Consider the following 12,565-nt stretch of genomic DNA (forward strand, 5'->3'; position numbering starts at 1 on the left):
GGCTGGAGCCCAGGGCCTAGTCCAGGGAACAATGGAAGAGAACAACAGAGGCTGCCCCAAGGCAGGCACCCTGGGAGCCTTAGACGCCACCACACCGACACATTCGCCAGACACTCCAACGGCCCCCAACAGTCCCCACCTCCAGGCCTTTACCCTGGCAGGAAAGCCCCAATACCATCTGTTTCCTCTACCATAAAAAGGAGCTGGATTAGAAGACAGACAGCCAATTCATGACCCAACAAGAGATAGAGAGCATTACAAAATGCAAAATGGATAATTTTGATTATGTCAAATTGAAATGTTTTTGTACAAAAAAAGCCAATGCAACAAAAATTAGGAGGGAAGCAGAAAATTGGGAGAATATCTTTGCAACTAGTATCTCTGATAAAGGCCTCATCTCTAAAATATACAGGGAGCTAAGCCAAATATATAGGAATACAAGCCATTCCCCAATTGAGAAATGGTCAAAGGATATGAACAGGCAGTTTTCAGAGGAAGAAATTAAAGCTATCTACAGGCATATGAAAAAATGCTCTGGATCGCTGCTGATTAGAGAAATGCAAATCAAAACAACTCTTAGATACCACATCTCTCCTGTCAGATTGGCTAAAATAACAAATCAGGAGAATGATAAATGCTGGAAAGGATGTGGGGAAATTGGAACATTGTTGCATTGCTGGTGGAGTTGTGAGCTGATCCAGCCATTTTGGAGGGCGGTGTGGAACTATGCCCAAAGGGCTATAGAAATGTTCATACCCTTTGACCCAGCAATACCACTTCTAGGGTTGTATCCCAAGAAATCACGCAAGCGGGAAAAGGACCCATATGTACAAGAATATTTATAGCAGCTCTCTTTGTGGTAGCCAAGAATTGGAAAGCAAAGGGATGCCCATCAATTGGGAATGGCTGAACAAGCTGTGGTATATGAAGGTGATGGAATACTATTGTGCCATAAGAAATGGGGATGATGCAGACTTCATAACAACCTGGAAAAACCTACACGACATAATGCTGAGTGAGCGGAGCAGAGCCAGGAGAACGTTGTGCACAGCCACAGATATGTGGATTCCGTGAGGACCAACCCTGACATACTGCGCTTCTTTCAGCAACCTAAAGGGGCAAGGACAACTCCAGGGGACTCATGATGGAGAATGCTATCTTCATTCAGAGAAAGAACTGCGAAGTTTGAATACAGACTGAGGCACACTACATGCTCGCCTTCTCTGCTTCTTTTTTGTTTTTGTTTTTGGGGTTTTTTTTGTTTGTTTTGTTTTTTTTTTTTTTTTTTTTGGTTCTGTTTCTTCTTTCTCATGATTCATTCCATTGGTCAAAATTCTTCTCCACGACTTGACTAGAGCATAAATTAATTCAATGCGAAGTTATACATGACAGTTATATGAGACTTCATGCCGTCTTGGGGAGGGAGGGGGGAGGGAGGGGAGAAAAACTGGAACTCAAAACTATGTAGAACCGTGTGTGGTAAACTAAAAATAAATAAAACACCTTTAAAAAAAAAAAAAAAAAAAAGAAGACAGCCAGCCAAGGCCTCTCCTGTTTCATGGTCCACCAAACCCCTGCACCCGCTTCTTGGGATTTTCTCCCTCCTCATCTCCCTGTCCTACTCCCTCTGTGAATCACTTCCTACTTATCCACTACATAAACTTGCTCTGGAGATAACTCTTTGCATGCTGTCTCCTCCATCAGGCTGTGGCCTCTTTGAGGATCTTGCTTTCACCTATCTTCGGGGCCCCAGCACTTAGCACACGTCAAGTCCCTAATAAATGCTTCTTGTCTGAACCCTTCTTCACTTAAAGGGAAATTATGCTTCTCTACATTCAGGGAGCACAGCCCACCTTCCGATGACTCTAAGCTTTTGCTTCCTCTGTTGCCTCAGGTAGGAATAATGGGATAGAGGAAAGAGGGCTACTGACTGTGGAGAGGATGTGAGTTCAAATCCTGCCCTCTTCACTTACCACCATGTGACCTTGGCCAAGTCCTTACTTTCCCTGGGCCACCGTTTCATCATTTATGAAATGTAAGGGTTGGACTGGACCATAGGATCAGGATCAAATCCTGAGAGATGGAGGGAGCCTAGAGACCATCTCATTGCAGCCAATGCAGTTTACAGATAAGGAAACTGAGGACAGTGAGGCAAAATGATTTCCTAAAAAAGTCAGGAGGCAGGATCTGAACCCAGGTCAGCTGACTCCAGAGACAGTGCTCTTCCCCTCATACCAAAGTCTTGGGACTGGTTAATAGTAGGAGAACAGAATGAGGACCTCGCCCAGAAGAAGGCTGGCCAGAAGGGCAGACCCCAAATCTAATGCCCTCAATACCGTGCCTCGCCTCAGCTCCAATCTGATGCCTCTTCTCGGCAGGATCACGGCAGGAGATGCGGATCGACTCCACTGCCTAAGCAGGACACACAGGCAGGTGCCTACGAATGCCACCCCTCCAATGCAGAAGCACTGCCATCAACCGCTGGTCTTGGGCTGAGGGGGCTCAAGCTAACATCCCAACGCCCCATTCACTACGGCGACAGGGATACAACAATGGTGCCCTGGCACATGCCACCCTGGCCCCTACCCTGCCTCACACAACACCAGGAGATTTACAGTCAGATCCACAGGTTTTCTAAAGCCCAAGACAGATGAATTTATACACACACACACGCACACACACACACACACACACACACACACACACTCTCTCTCTCTCTCTCTCCCAGGAGCAGCCCAATAATTATATCTCAGAGTAACACAACAGGCCACCGAGACGGACCCTGTGGTTTATTATATTGTCACTGGGGCCAAGAGAAGGAATTACGGCCCAGTAATTCAGCTCCCAGGTATCTCTCCACATTTGTTCCATATTTATGAAATGGGCCAGATGGAGGAGGCTGATCTGCCACTCACGGAGAATCATTCCAGGTTATGTGCATAAATCTCCACCTCTGTCCGGCCTTCAGCCAAGCCAGCTCATCTCTCATTGGGCCAGATGTTTGGGGGAGGCGAGGGAAGGCAAGAGGAGGCAGGAGAGAGCATTCCGGCTCATGCTAGGATGCCCAGAAACCCTCCATGTCCCTCCTTCCTGATTTAGGACCGAGGCCGAGGAATGACTTCAAATTTCTCCACATGAACTTGGCTCCACCTCCCAACCCCTAGGCCCATGAGATGCTTCAGAGAAAATTAAGTTGGGGGTAAAACAAGGATAACACACAGCAAAATCCTGTTACTTTCCTGCTTGGTCTCAGGGAGGAGAACCAGGAGTCAGGAGCAGAAGGTACAAGGAAGTAGATTTCAGCTTCACGGTCAAGAAAAATTTGCTAATTAGGAGAGTCATATCAAAATGGCCCAGGGTACCCTGGGAGGTAGGGAGCTTCCCAGCAGGCCTTCAAGACAAGTCAAGGTGACCCATCCCTGGGGATGTGCTAAAGGGATTCTTGGTTACCGGTACCAGCTGGTCTAAAAGATCTTCAAGGTGCCCCCTGGGCCCTAGTGATGAACAGGGAGTGGAAAGTGACCTGAGTGGGCACGAAGGCTCCAACCAAGTGGAAAGGGCCTGGTTTGGTCCCAGTGTTTTCTCTTCCTTTGTATCCCCAACAACTTAGCACAGTGCTGGGCACATCGTGAGTGCCTCATAAATGCTTGTGAAGTGACTGATAGTGCCGTGCCCACATTTTAAAGATGAGGAACCCAGGGCCAATGCAGGAGGCTAAGTAACTTGCCCCAAGGTGCTCCTTCCTTGGGGATTCTGTGCATCCCAATCTTCCCTCCCTCCATGCAGATCTGACAGGGGAAGGAGAAAGGGAGGCAAACATCGTGGGAGGCCCGCCCATGAGCAGGAACCCCTGCCTCGGCCCTCCGCCCTCCTCCCAAGGTAATGGGACAAAGGCTTCCGAGTCCTTCCCTTCTTCTAATGAGAGCAGGTTTCATTTTTTCGCTGCTGGAAGGCATCGGACAATAAGAAACTAGATGAATAGTTGCCAAGTGTCGGCCGTTAGGCTTTACAAAGACTTAATTCTTTAATCCTGCTTCACAGAAGCAAAGCTGACTCACATTTTAAATCACAGAGAGCTGATTCCCCCACACGGGGCCACTGCAATGGTGCCACGGTCTCCCCTCAATCTAATCCCAGCTCTCGGTGTCCTTTCTGTGCCACCCCACCCCCCCAGGCTGGCTGCACACGGAGGTTGGAAGGCAGCAAGGGCCAGGACCATAGTGGACAGAGGCTTTGACTCCGAAGTCAGGAAGACCAGGCTTCAAATTCTGCCTCATACGCTTACTGTCACCCTGGACGAGTCACTTATCTCTTCGTGCCCTAATTTCCCCATCTGTAAAATGGGGGGTTAAAACACGGACTCCCCTGGCCTCTAAGGGTCCCCCAGCTCTAGTCGAGGATCCTCCAGATGAGCCTCTCTGGATGACTCCAGGCAAACCATGCCAACTCCCCCTACCCACGTTTTCTCCTCTGTAAAAAGATGAGGGTGGCCCTGAAGAGGACCCTTCCAGCTCCTAAGGATGGATCCTGAGAAGACCCACGACCGTGACCTTTCTGTGTGTCTCAAGTACAGAGCACAGTGTGCAGCACACAGTAGGCACTGTTGTAGAAATACTCATTCCCTTCTCTTCCTCTGGCACTTAATAAATAAATGTTTGGGACTGACCACCAGTCTGAACTTCAATAGCACCAGGGCTGGGGACAGGAAGGCAGGCTCTCTGAGTCAGTGTTCTCAGTCATGGTAGGGAGGGAGGAAGGGAGGCAGAAAGGAGGCAGGGAGGGAGGGAGGGAGCACAGCCAAAGGAGATGCTCCCCCCACTCCCCAGGAGGTCACTGGTTACCTAAAGCTACTTCCCCTTGGCATTCTGAACAGCCTGTGCATGTTCTTCCAGCCCACAGTTGCCCTTCCTACTTCCACCTGGCTCGGGTGAGCATCACATCAGTCTGAGCTGAGCACACACTGCCACAGGAGGAGAGGGGGCTGGCGCCGCCCAGAAGCCTGCTGGGATCCCGAGGAAGCTGCCGGCTACAGCAGGAGCTGCAAGTCCTCTCCGGCAACTGCTGGCTGTGAGACCCTGGCAAAGTCACTGAAGTGTTCCTTGGCCTGGACAAGCCAAGACTGTCGAGTTACTGAAGAGCTGCCGATTTGCGCTGGGGAGGGGGACGTGCACCCCAAGAGTTCCCTTAGCTGCTGAAATCACAGCAAAGCCAAAAACACACCAAGCAAACAACCTACACGCGGGCCGGGAGAACTAGAGTATCTGACAAATCTGACACGATACAGGGGAAAGGACACTCACTCTGGGGCCGAGGGATCTGGGTTCGGATCCTGACTCTGCGGCTAACAATCTGCGTGACCCTGGGCAGGCCACTTAACCTCCAGGCTTCAGTCTCCTTCAGTCTGCTAAGTGAGGGGTGTCCACTAGGTCAGGGGTCCTTAGCTGTTTTGTGTCCTGGACCCTTGGGCAGTGATTCTAGGCAAGCTGAGCAGCCCTCTCTCAGAATTATGTTTTCAATCACATAAAATAAAATACAAAAAATGACAAAGGAGACCAAGACTACACAAATACAGTTATCAAAATATTACTAAGAAAGGAAAAAAAGTGCCCAAGATCACAGGCTGCAAGTTAAGGACCCTAAGCCTAGGGAAGAAGGAGCAGGCATCCAGAGAATCCCCCACCCAGTCACAGTGACACGGGAGCCCAGAGGAGAGGCCAAGAGTCCCACTTTCTCTGCCATGCCCCGAATCACAAACCGGAAGGATGAGCCTCCCCCCCCATCAGATGCTCTGTAGCCTGGACAAAGCCGTCTGTCCTGACTCTGGCCCAGGCAGCACACACCTCTGGGTGGGGGGACCCCAAGGGACACAAAGAATCCCTTTCATTTCCTGCCAATCCTGGAATCGCCAGACTGGAAGCATCCTGAGGGATCTTTTCCTCCCTCTCCTGCCTTGGGGCAAGTGACCCACGTGGGGGGGTGAACCCAGACAAGCGCATCTCTGGACCTCTATGGAAGGAAAATTATTCCTACCCGCCTTCTCCCCCCACCCCACATCTGCCCATGGAGCCTCAAGCTAAGGCCCTTCTCTGTCATGGGATGGGGAGGCACCGCACCCCACCAACGGCGGGTTCACATGAAGACTCCCGGACCGAGAATCTGCCGGCTGACCACATAGAAGGTCCTCTCCCCAGGATGCAGGATAGGCCGGACGACCACGGAACAGTTAACTGACTCCCACCATTTTGGGGGGAGAGAAGACGATGAACAAGGAGCATGTGAAGGAATCATCATGACCACCAGGATTCACATTTACGCAGCTCAGTCGGGTCTCCCTACGACCAGGGAGGCAGAGGTCGCGATTACCCCCATTTTACAGATGAAGAAACAGAGGCTGACACGGCCACCGAGGTGAGGTCCCCAGAGAAAACCTTTCATGGTGAGAACCAAGGGGACAGACATTGCAGAGATCATTCAAGGCCCGGCTGGAGCCGCCCCATCGCCCCAGGTCTCTAGAAGGAGAGCTGAGGAAGGCTGATTTCGGGACAGGGAAGGGGCTTTTTTAGGCACCCCCTCCCTAGTGACGAATGCCATTACGGTGCCATGACCTGAGGACCGGCCTCTGGGGACAGGGCAGGGGCTCCCCTACCGGAGAGGTCTGGTACCTGGCTCTTCCCACGCCGTCTGTAGCTGCGTCTCACTAGGCTCTTGTAGTTCTCATTCTTCTTGGTCAGGTAGTAGTAGAGGACGCACTCGGCCACAGTCTGCACGAGAGAGAAAGGGGTCATTGGTCTCTGCGGGCCCTGGGTCTCCGAGGGGTGGGGGAGGGGCTCCCTGCGGCCTCACCAGCATTAAGCCCTGCTCCCAGGAGTCCCTCCACGCCCACACCCCAACCTCAGCTGCCTTCTCCACTTCCACCTGAACAGACCCCTGGAGCCCCCGACGGGCTAGGGTTCTGTACCCTGATGGGGCACTGAGAGACAGAGGCTTGGGGGAAGGGGCTTATGGATGCCAAACCCAGCAGCCAGGATGTCCCCCCCAAAAAAAAACCCACCCCAGCCTCCCTTAAAAGCCCCTAATAGCTCTATTTTCCATGAATTCTGCTAAGCCTTTCAGGACCCATTTATAATTTCAGCCTGGATCTCCTCCCGGGGTAAGGAATTCCATTAACTTTGTTCCCCACTGTGAAAAGTAATAATTCTTTTATCACCAAATAATATTCCTTTATGGCCAAGCTCTGACGCTGAGCCTTTCAATCTTCGAGGAGCCTTTCAATCTTCGCGGGGAGCCCCCTCCTCCAAGTAGGTCAAGATTTGAAAAACAAGCCCTCCACTCGCTCTTAGAGGCTTCTCTCAGAGCAAAGGCCCCCCCCAGGCCTTGGCTTTTAAGAGGTTATTTGCCCAGCAGACTGGAAGCTCCCTGAGGGCAGGGCCTGTGTGCAGCCTCAGGGCCCAGGTGGGCCCATACAAGGGGCTTTCCTGGCATTGGCTGAACCTCTATTCTGCTCAATCAGCTGACTCATCCTGGAGCCATCCCAACCCAGTAACTCCCCTGCTGACCCCCCAGAATATAAGCCCTGTGAGGGCGGGGACCAGCCTCAGGACCTAGGACAGTGCTTAGTCAATCAGCTACGGACTGTGGGACTGTGTATATTTAGTATATTATCTCAGGTCCTAGACGTAGACCCGGAGGGGACTCTGGAGAGCATAAGGAAGCTAAGGTGGTCTTGCTTCTGTACACAAGCCCGCCCTCCCTCCCCATAAGACTGTAGGCACCTGGGGGCAGGGGTCATTGCATTTCTAGCCCTGCTCCAGTGCTTGGCCCATAGTAGGTGCTTGATGCGTTTGCTTGGGGAAAGGGCAGCAGCCTGGCAGCTGGCCCAGGTGCTTGGGAGGCACAGACCACAGGCCTTCAATTATGTGCATTTTAACTCTCCAATGCCATTCCTGTTTAGGGCCAGGGGAAGGTCTGACTCTGTGACTTCATCAGAGGAAGAATATTCCAAGGGGGAAATTCCCTCCACTAAGCACTGGGGGAAAGGCCAAAGGCAGGCCTTGCCCTCTAGGAGCTGCCAGACTGATGCCGAGACCAAGTGTAGGCCACTATAGGGAAACAAGCATCCACAGAGGGATTAAAGAGGGTCGGGAAATGCTTCCTCTAAAAGGCAGGGTTGGCTGGGACTTAAGGAAGCCAGGAGTAGAGGTGATGGTGAGAATTCAGGCATGGGGAAACAGCCAGTGCAAATGCCCAGAGTCTGGAGATGGGCGTTTTTGGTTCCAGGGAACAGCCAGGAGGCCATTGTCACTGGACCTAAGAGTCCATGGGGCTTCCAGCAGACCTGAAAGGCTGGAGGGGCCCTGAACACCAGACGGAGGACTTGGTATTTGAGCAGACTCATTCTGACTGGTAATACTCTGGGAGAGCTCCCCAGGAGCACTGGGTTAGCTGACCTGCTCAGACTCAGAACTCGAACCCAGATCCTGCCTCCCCGCACTGGACCACACTGCCTCTCACGGACTTAACTACACTAGCATGGCCCCAGATCAAAGCTGACTGTCTCCACTTGGTTTTTCCCTTTTGTGCTGCTGTTTCTTCTTTCACAACATGATTGATGTGGAAATATGTTTACATGACTGCACATGTATAACCTACAGCGGATGGCTTGCCGTCTTGGGGAGGGAGAAAAATCTGAAAGTCAAAAAATGAATGTTGAAAACTATCTTTACATATAGTGGGAAAAATAAAAGCACTGCCAACGCCACACTGGTACGGGGCTTAAGGCCTTTTCCTCACAGCAATCTCAACACAAAGTTCCACAGAGAGGGGACGGAGGCTCAGCCAGCTTCGAGCTGGCAAGCGGGGGATCTGCCATGGCGGTCAAAGCCCAGCACGCAGAGGGGCCTCAGAAATCCGCTGGCCCGACCCTCTCATCTTCCAGATGCGGAAACTGAGGCCCGGAGACAGAGGAGCCTGGCCGAGATCACACAGATGGTACGCAGACCAGGCAGGATCTGAACCCAGGCCCTCGGCCTCCTCCCACTCCCAAGCCAGGGCCCCTTCTCACTGTACATTAGGGATGTACAAACTCGGGATCTGATGTTCGTGGTGTGGGTGTATGTTTGTGTATGCGTGTGTACTTGTGATATCTCTATGCGTGTATTTGTGGCATGTGCGTCTGTGTGTATTGTGTGTGTACTCTGTGTATCTCTGTTGTCTGCATCTGTACATTGTGGGGGAGGGGTTACGTGTGTCTGTGTAGTGTGTGTGTGGTATGTATGACTGTGTACATATCTGTGTGTTTGTGTATGTATGTACTGTGTGTGTCTGTGTGTTGTGACTGCCATCTGTCTGTATGTTGTGTGTGGGGGTCTGTGTGTGTCTGTAGTGTCTACATGTGCCTGGGTATATATCTGAGTACATTGTGTGTATGTATTTGTGTGTGTTGGTGGGTGTCTAGGTGGATGTGCGTTGTGTGTATGTGTCTGTAAATGTGTCTATGTGTGTGTTTTGTGGTGTATATGTATGTCTATGTGTGTTTGCGGTCTGTGTGTGTTTGTGGTGGGTGGGTGAATATACATTGTGTGTGTGCGTCTCTCTAAGTGTGTATGTCAGTGAATGCACGTGGTGTGTGTGTGCGTAAATTGGCAGGCTCTGGTCCAGAGTTTGTGATGTGTACGTACGTGTGGTATGCGTACTGCGTATGTATGTGTTTGTGGCATGTGTGTCTGCACTCTGTGTGTCTGTCCCACCCCGCTGAGCAGCCCTAGAGGGAGATGGGTTGCCTCCCTGTGTGGGGGGGGGGGGTACCGGCTCACCTGCCCAAGGTGACAACAGAAGCTGCTGGCTCTGGCCTGGGGGCCATCACAGAGCCTCTTCCTCCTCAGAGAGGAAGCTGGGGAGCTCCCTCGGGGGCTCAGGAATCAAGGGCGTCCCATGTCCCCCAGGGATTTGCATGTGACAGAGGCAGCCGAGGGACAGTAGGACATGAGAGTGTTGGACCTAGAGTCCAAAAGACTGGAATTCGAATCCTGCCTCAGCACTTACTAGTGTGTGACCCTGGACGAGTCACTGAATGACTTCCTGCCTCAGTTTCTTCATCTGTCACAACAGGGATAATACAAGCCCCGCCCCACAGTGTTTGTGGTGTGAACCAAGTGAGGTCCCTGCATGAAGCTCTTGGCAAACACAGAGCGATAGAAATGCCAGGTGTCGCTCCCGAACAATGGGGTGTCCTGGCAGCCCAGAGGCCAGGGCCCTGGGTGGGGCCCTCCTTCTCCCCAGGGCAAGGAAAGAATGGAAGTCGTCCTAAGGAAGGGTGACGGGCACTACGCGGGATCAGGGGAGGCCTCTCCTGAGAACCCCATCTCTCTCCAGATAAAAGCCATGGGTGGGCACAGGCCTGCGCCAAGAGTACTGAGGAGGGGGTCCCCTCACCTTTCTCTCGAGGAATGAAGCGATGAGGCCGAAGTTCTTGGGGTGCTGCATGAACCTAGAAGAGAGGAGGAGAGATGGGGTGAGAGAGAGGAGGGGGTGGCAGCCGGCCGGCTGCCCCATCGCCCCCTCCCTCCGGGCCCCTGGCAGCTAAGCCCACGGGGGTTTGGGTGTGGGTAGGGCTGGCTGGGGGTGGGGGCCAGCAAGAAAGGGTGTTCCTTCCAGTGACTCACTGCCTCTTCAGCTGGTTTGAAAAAATAATATTTGTTTGTCCTGCTAAAACAGCTTCCAGGAAAGATGAGAGGCTTGTTTTTTTAGCCGATCTCGTCTTTTTCCCCCCTTTTGCACTTTTTTCTGCTGCTGTTGTTGGTCTGGGGAAGCTTGGGGAAAGGGAGGAGGGAGGCCTGAATCCCACCCCCCACCTCTGGGGAGGCACCTGACTGGGTGGGGAGGGTGTGGACCAGCGGGCCAGCCAGGAGCCACAGGAGGACCAGGAGAAGGCCCCGCTTCCTGGGGCCCAGACGAGGAGCCGTGGTCTCACTTGGCCAGCCTCTCAGACTGCTCCAAAGGAAACAGGTGGGACATGTCCTGTGTGCCACGGACATGGCGCCCAGGTAGGAGGGGGAGGAGGAGGAGGGCAGGGTGCTCCCTGAGAGCAACAGAGGATTGCTCTGCCCTGCAGAGGGGCAGGGCTGAGAAACAGGGAAGATGATGGCCCAGATCTCCACCAGGGGGTGGGGGGCTGGGGAAGGCGATGCAGCAGGTCTGTCCGAGAGGCCACACTCCAGCCTGGGCACCGTCCAGGCCGCCCTCTGAGCACTCTCTCCCTCTCTCCCCCTCACTTTCTACCTCCTGGATCTCCCTGGATCTCCACTTAGCCAAGCCTGAGGGGCTTGGGAGGGGCCAAGGAGAGGTGGCCCCCCCAGGTACCCATGGATCTGTCCTGGTTCTTCCAACTGGTAGGGACCTTGAGCCGGGAATGACATCTTCTGTCTGCTTCACTCTATTCTATTTACACACAGACCGTGTTGACCATGTTCCTCTCCTCAGCACTCGTGCCAACCAAGCTTTCTGAGACCAAGGGCTGCTCTATCTCTGTGCAGCCCACAGTCGGGGGGGTGTCAAAAGGAAACTCTCCCCTCTACTTGGAGAGAAGATTCCCCCAACTCCTCTGCAAGTTAAGAGCCTTAGCCTGGGGCCCTGGGAGGTTCAGTGACTTACCCAGGATCTCACAACTAGCACTAACAGGTGGGACACTCTCCACTTGGCCATCCTGCCTCTCACGTGACCAGGTCCTTAATAAATGCTCGCTGACATACTGAGGCTGGACTAGATACTAGGGGCCCCATCTTCCCCAGGGTCTCCTAGCTCCCACCTGTGACCCCACACTCCTCCTCCACCCCTGCAATTAGAAACCCCAATTCTCCCCTATTGCCTCAGGGTTCTTCCTTCTCGAGTGATAGCCCGGCTCTGGCTCCAGTCCTGCTCTGCTCCAGGCCTGGCTGGATGGGCACAGGATGCACCTGAACCCTGACAGACCGGCCGGTGTGCACAGGCAGGAGCCAAGCCTCGGCTTCCCTCACTCCCTACTTCCTGCCCTTCCCAGGATCCCTGACCTCCCTAGCTCTGTCTCTGGCCCCTCCCGGCTTTTTCATGCCCTCTCTCCTCTGCTTCTGCCTCTCGTCCTTTTCTTCTGCCACAGTCCCTCCCTCCCCATCTGATTTCTCTCTCAATCTCTCTCCCTCTCTCTGTCTCCCTCTGTTTGTCTCTGTCTCTCTCTCTCTCTCTCCATTCCCTCCCTCACTTCTTCCTCTTCATCTTGTCTTCTCCCCTTTTCTCCCTTCTCTGCCCACCCCCGCCCTCCCACTGGAGGCTAGCCTGAGGCCACCTAGCCCGCCTCCTCGCGAGGGCCTTTGCCAGAGCTGGGGTAGGAAGCTCAGTGCAGCTGCCAGTCTGCCCAGGCCCTTTCCCCGAAGGCGGCAGGAATCATCTCAAGTTACCAGTCCTCTCCCAGGAGAGAGAAATGGCCACACGCACTTCCTCCCGAGGGGGAAGGAGGTGAGCACAGGGTGCCATGGTTTCCTCCACCATCTCAATCGTGCATGGCTGCTGTCTCCACCTGCTTGTGTCCGCTCCT

The 12,565-nt window shown here is 53.1% G+C and overlaps 1 protein-coding gene across 8 annotated transcripts in view; it reads right to left on the bottom strand.

Annotated features, from left to right (window-relative positions):
• Positions 1-12,565, bottom strand: part of NCOR2 (nuclear receptor corepressor 2) — a 376,514-nt gene that overhangs the window by 137,879 nt on the left and 226,070 nt on the right. For all 8 annotated transcript variants that reach the window (XM_036753385.1, XM_036753345.1, XM_036753339.1 and 5 more), the window contains exons 13-14: positions 10,432-10,486; positions 6,663-6,761 (exon numbers count right to left, since the gene is read on the bottom strand). In XM_036753385.1, coding sequence (XP_036609280.1) covers positions 6,663-6,761; positions 10,432-10,486 — 154 coding nt within the window. The remainder of the gene's footprint in view (positions 1-6,662; positions 6,762-10,431; positions 10,487-12,565) is intronic.

Source organism: Trichosurus vulpecula, chromosome 1 (genome assembly GCF_011100635.1).
Source record: "Trichosurus vulpecula isolate mTriVul1 chromosome 1, mTriVul1.pri, whole genome shotgun sequence".
NCBI lineage: Eukaryota > Metazoa > Chordata > Mammalia > Diprotodontia > Phalangeridae > Trichosurus > Trichosurus vulpecula.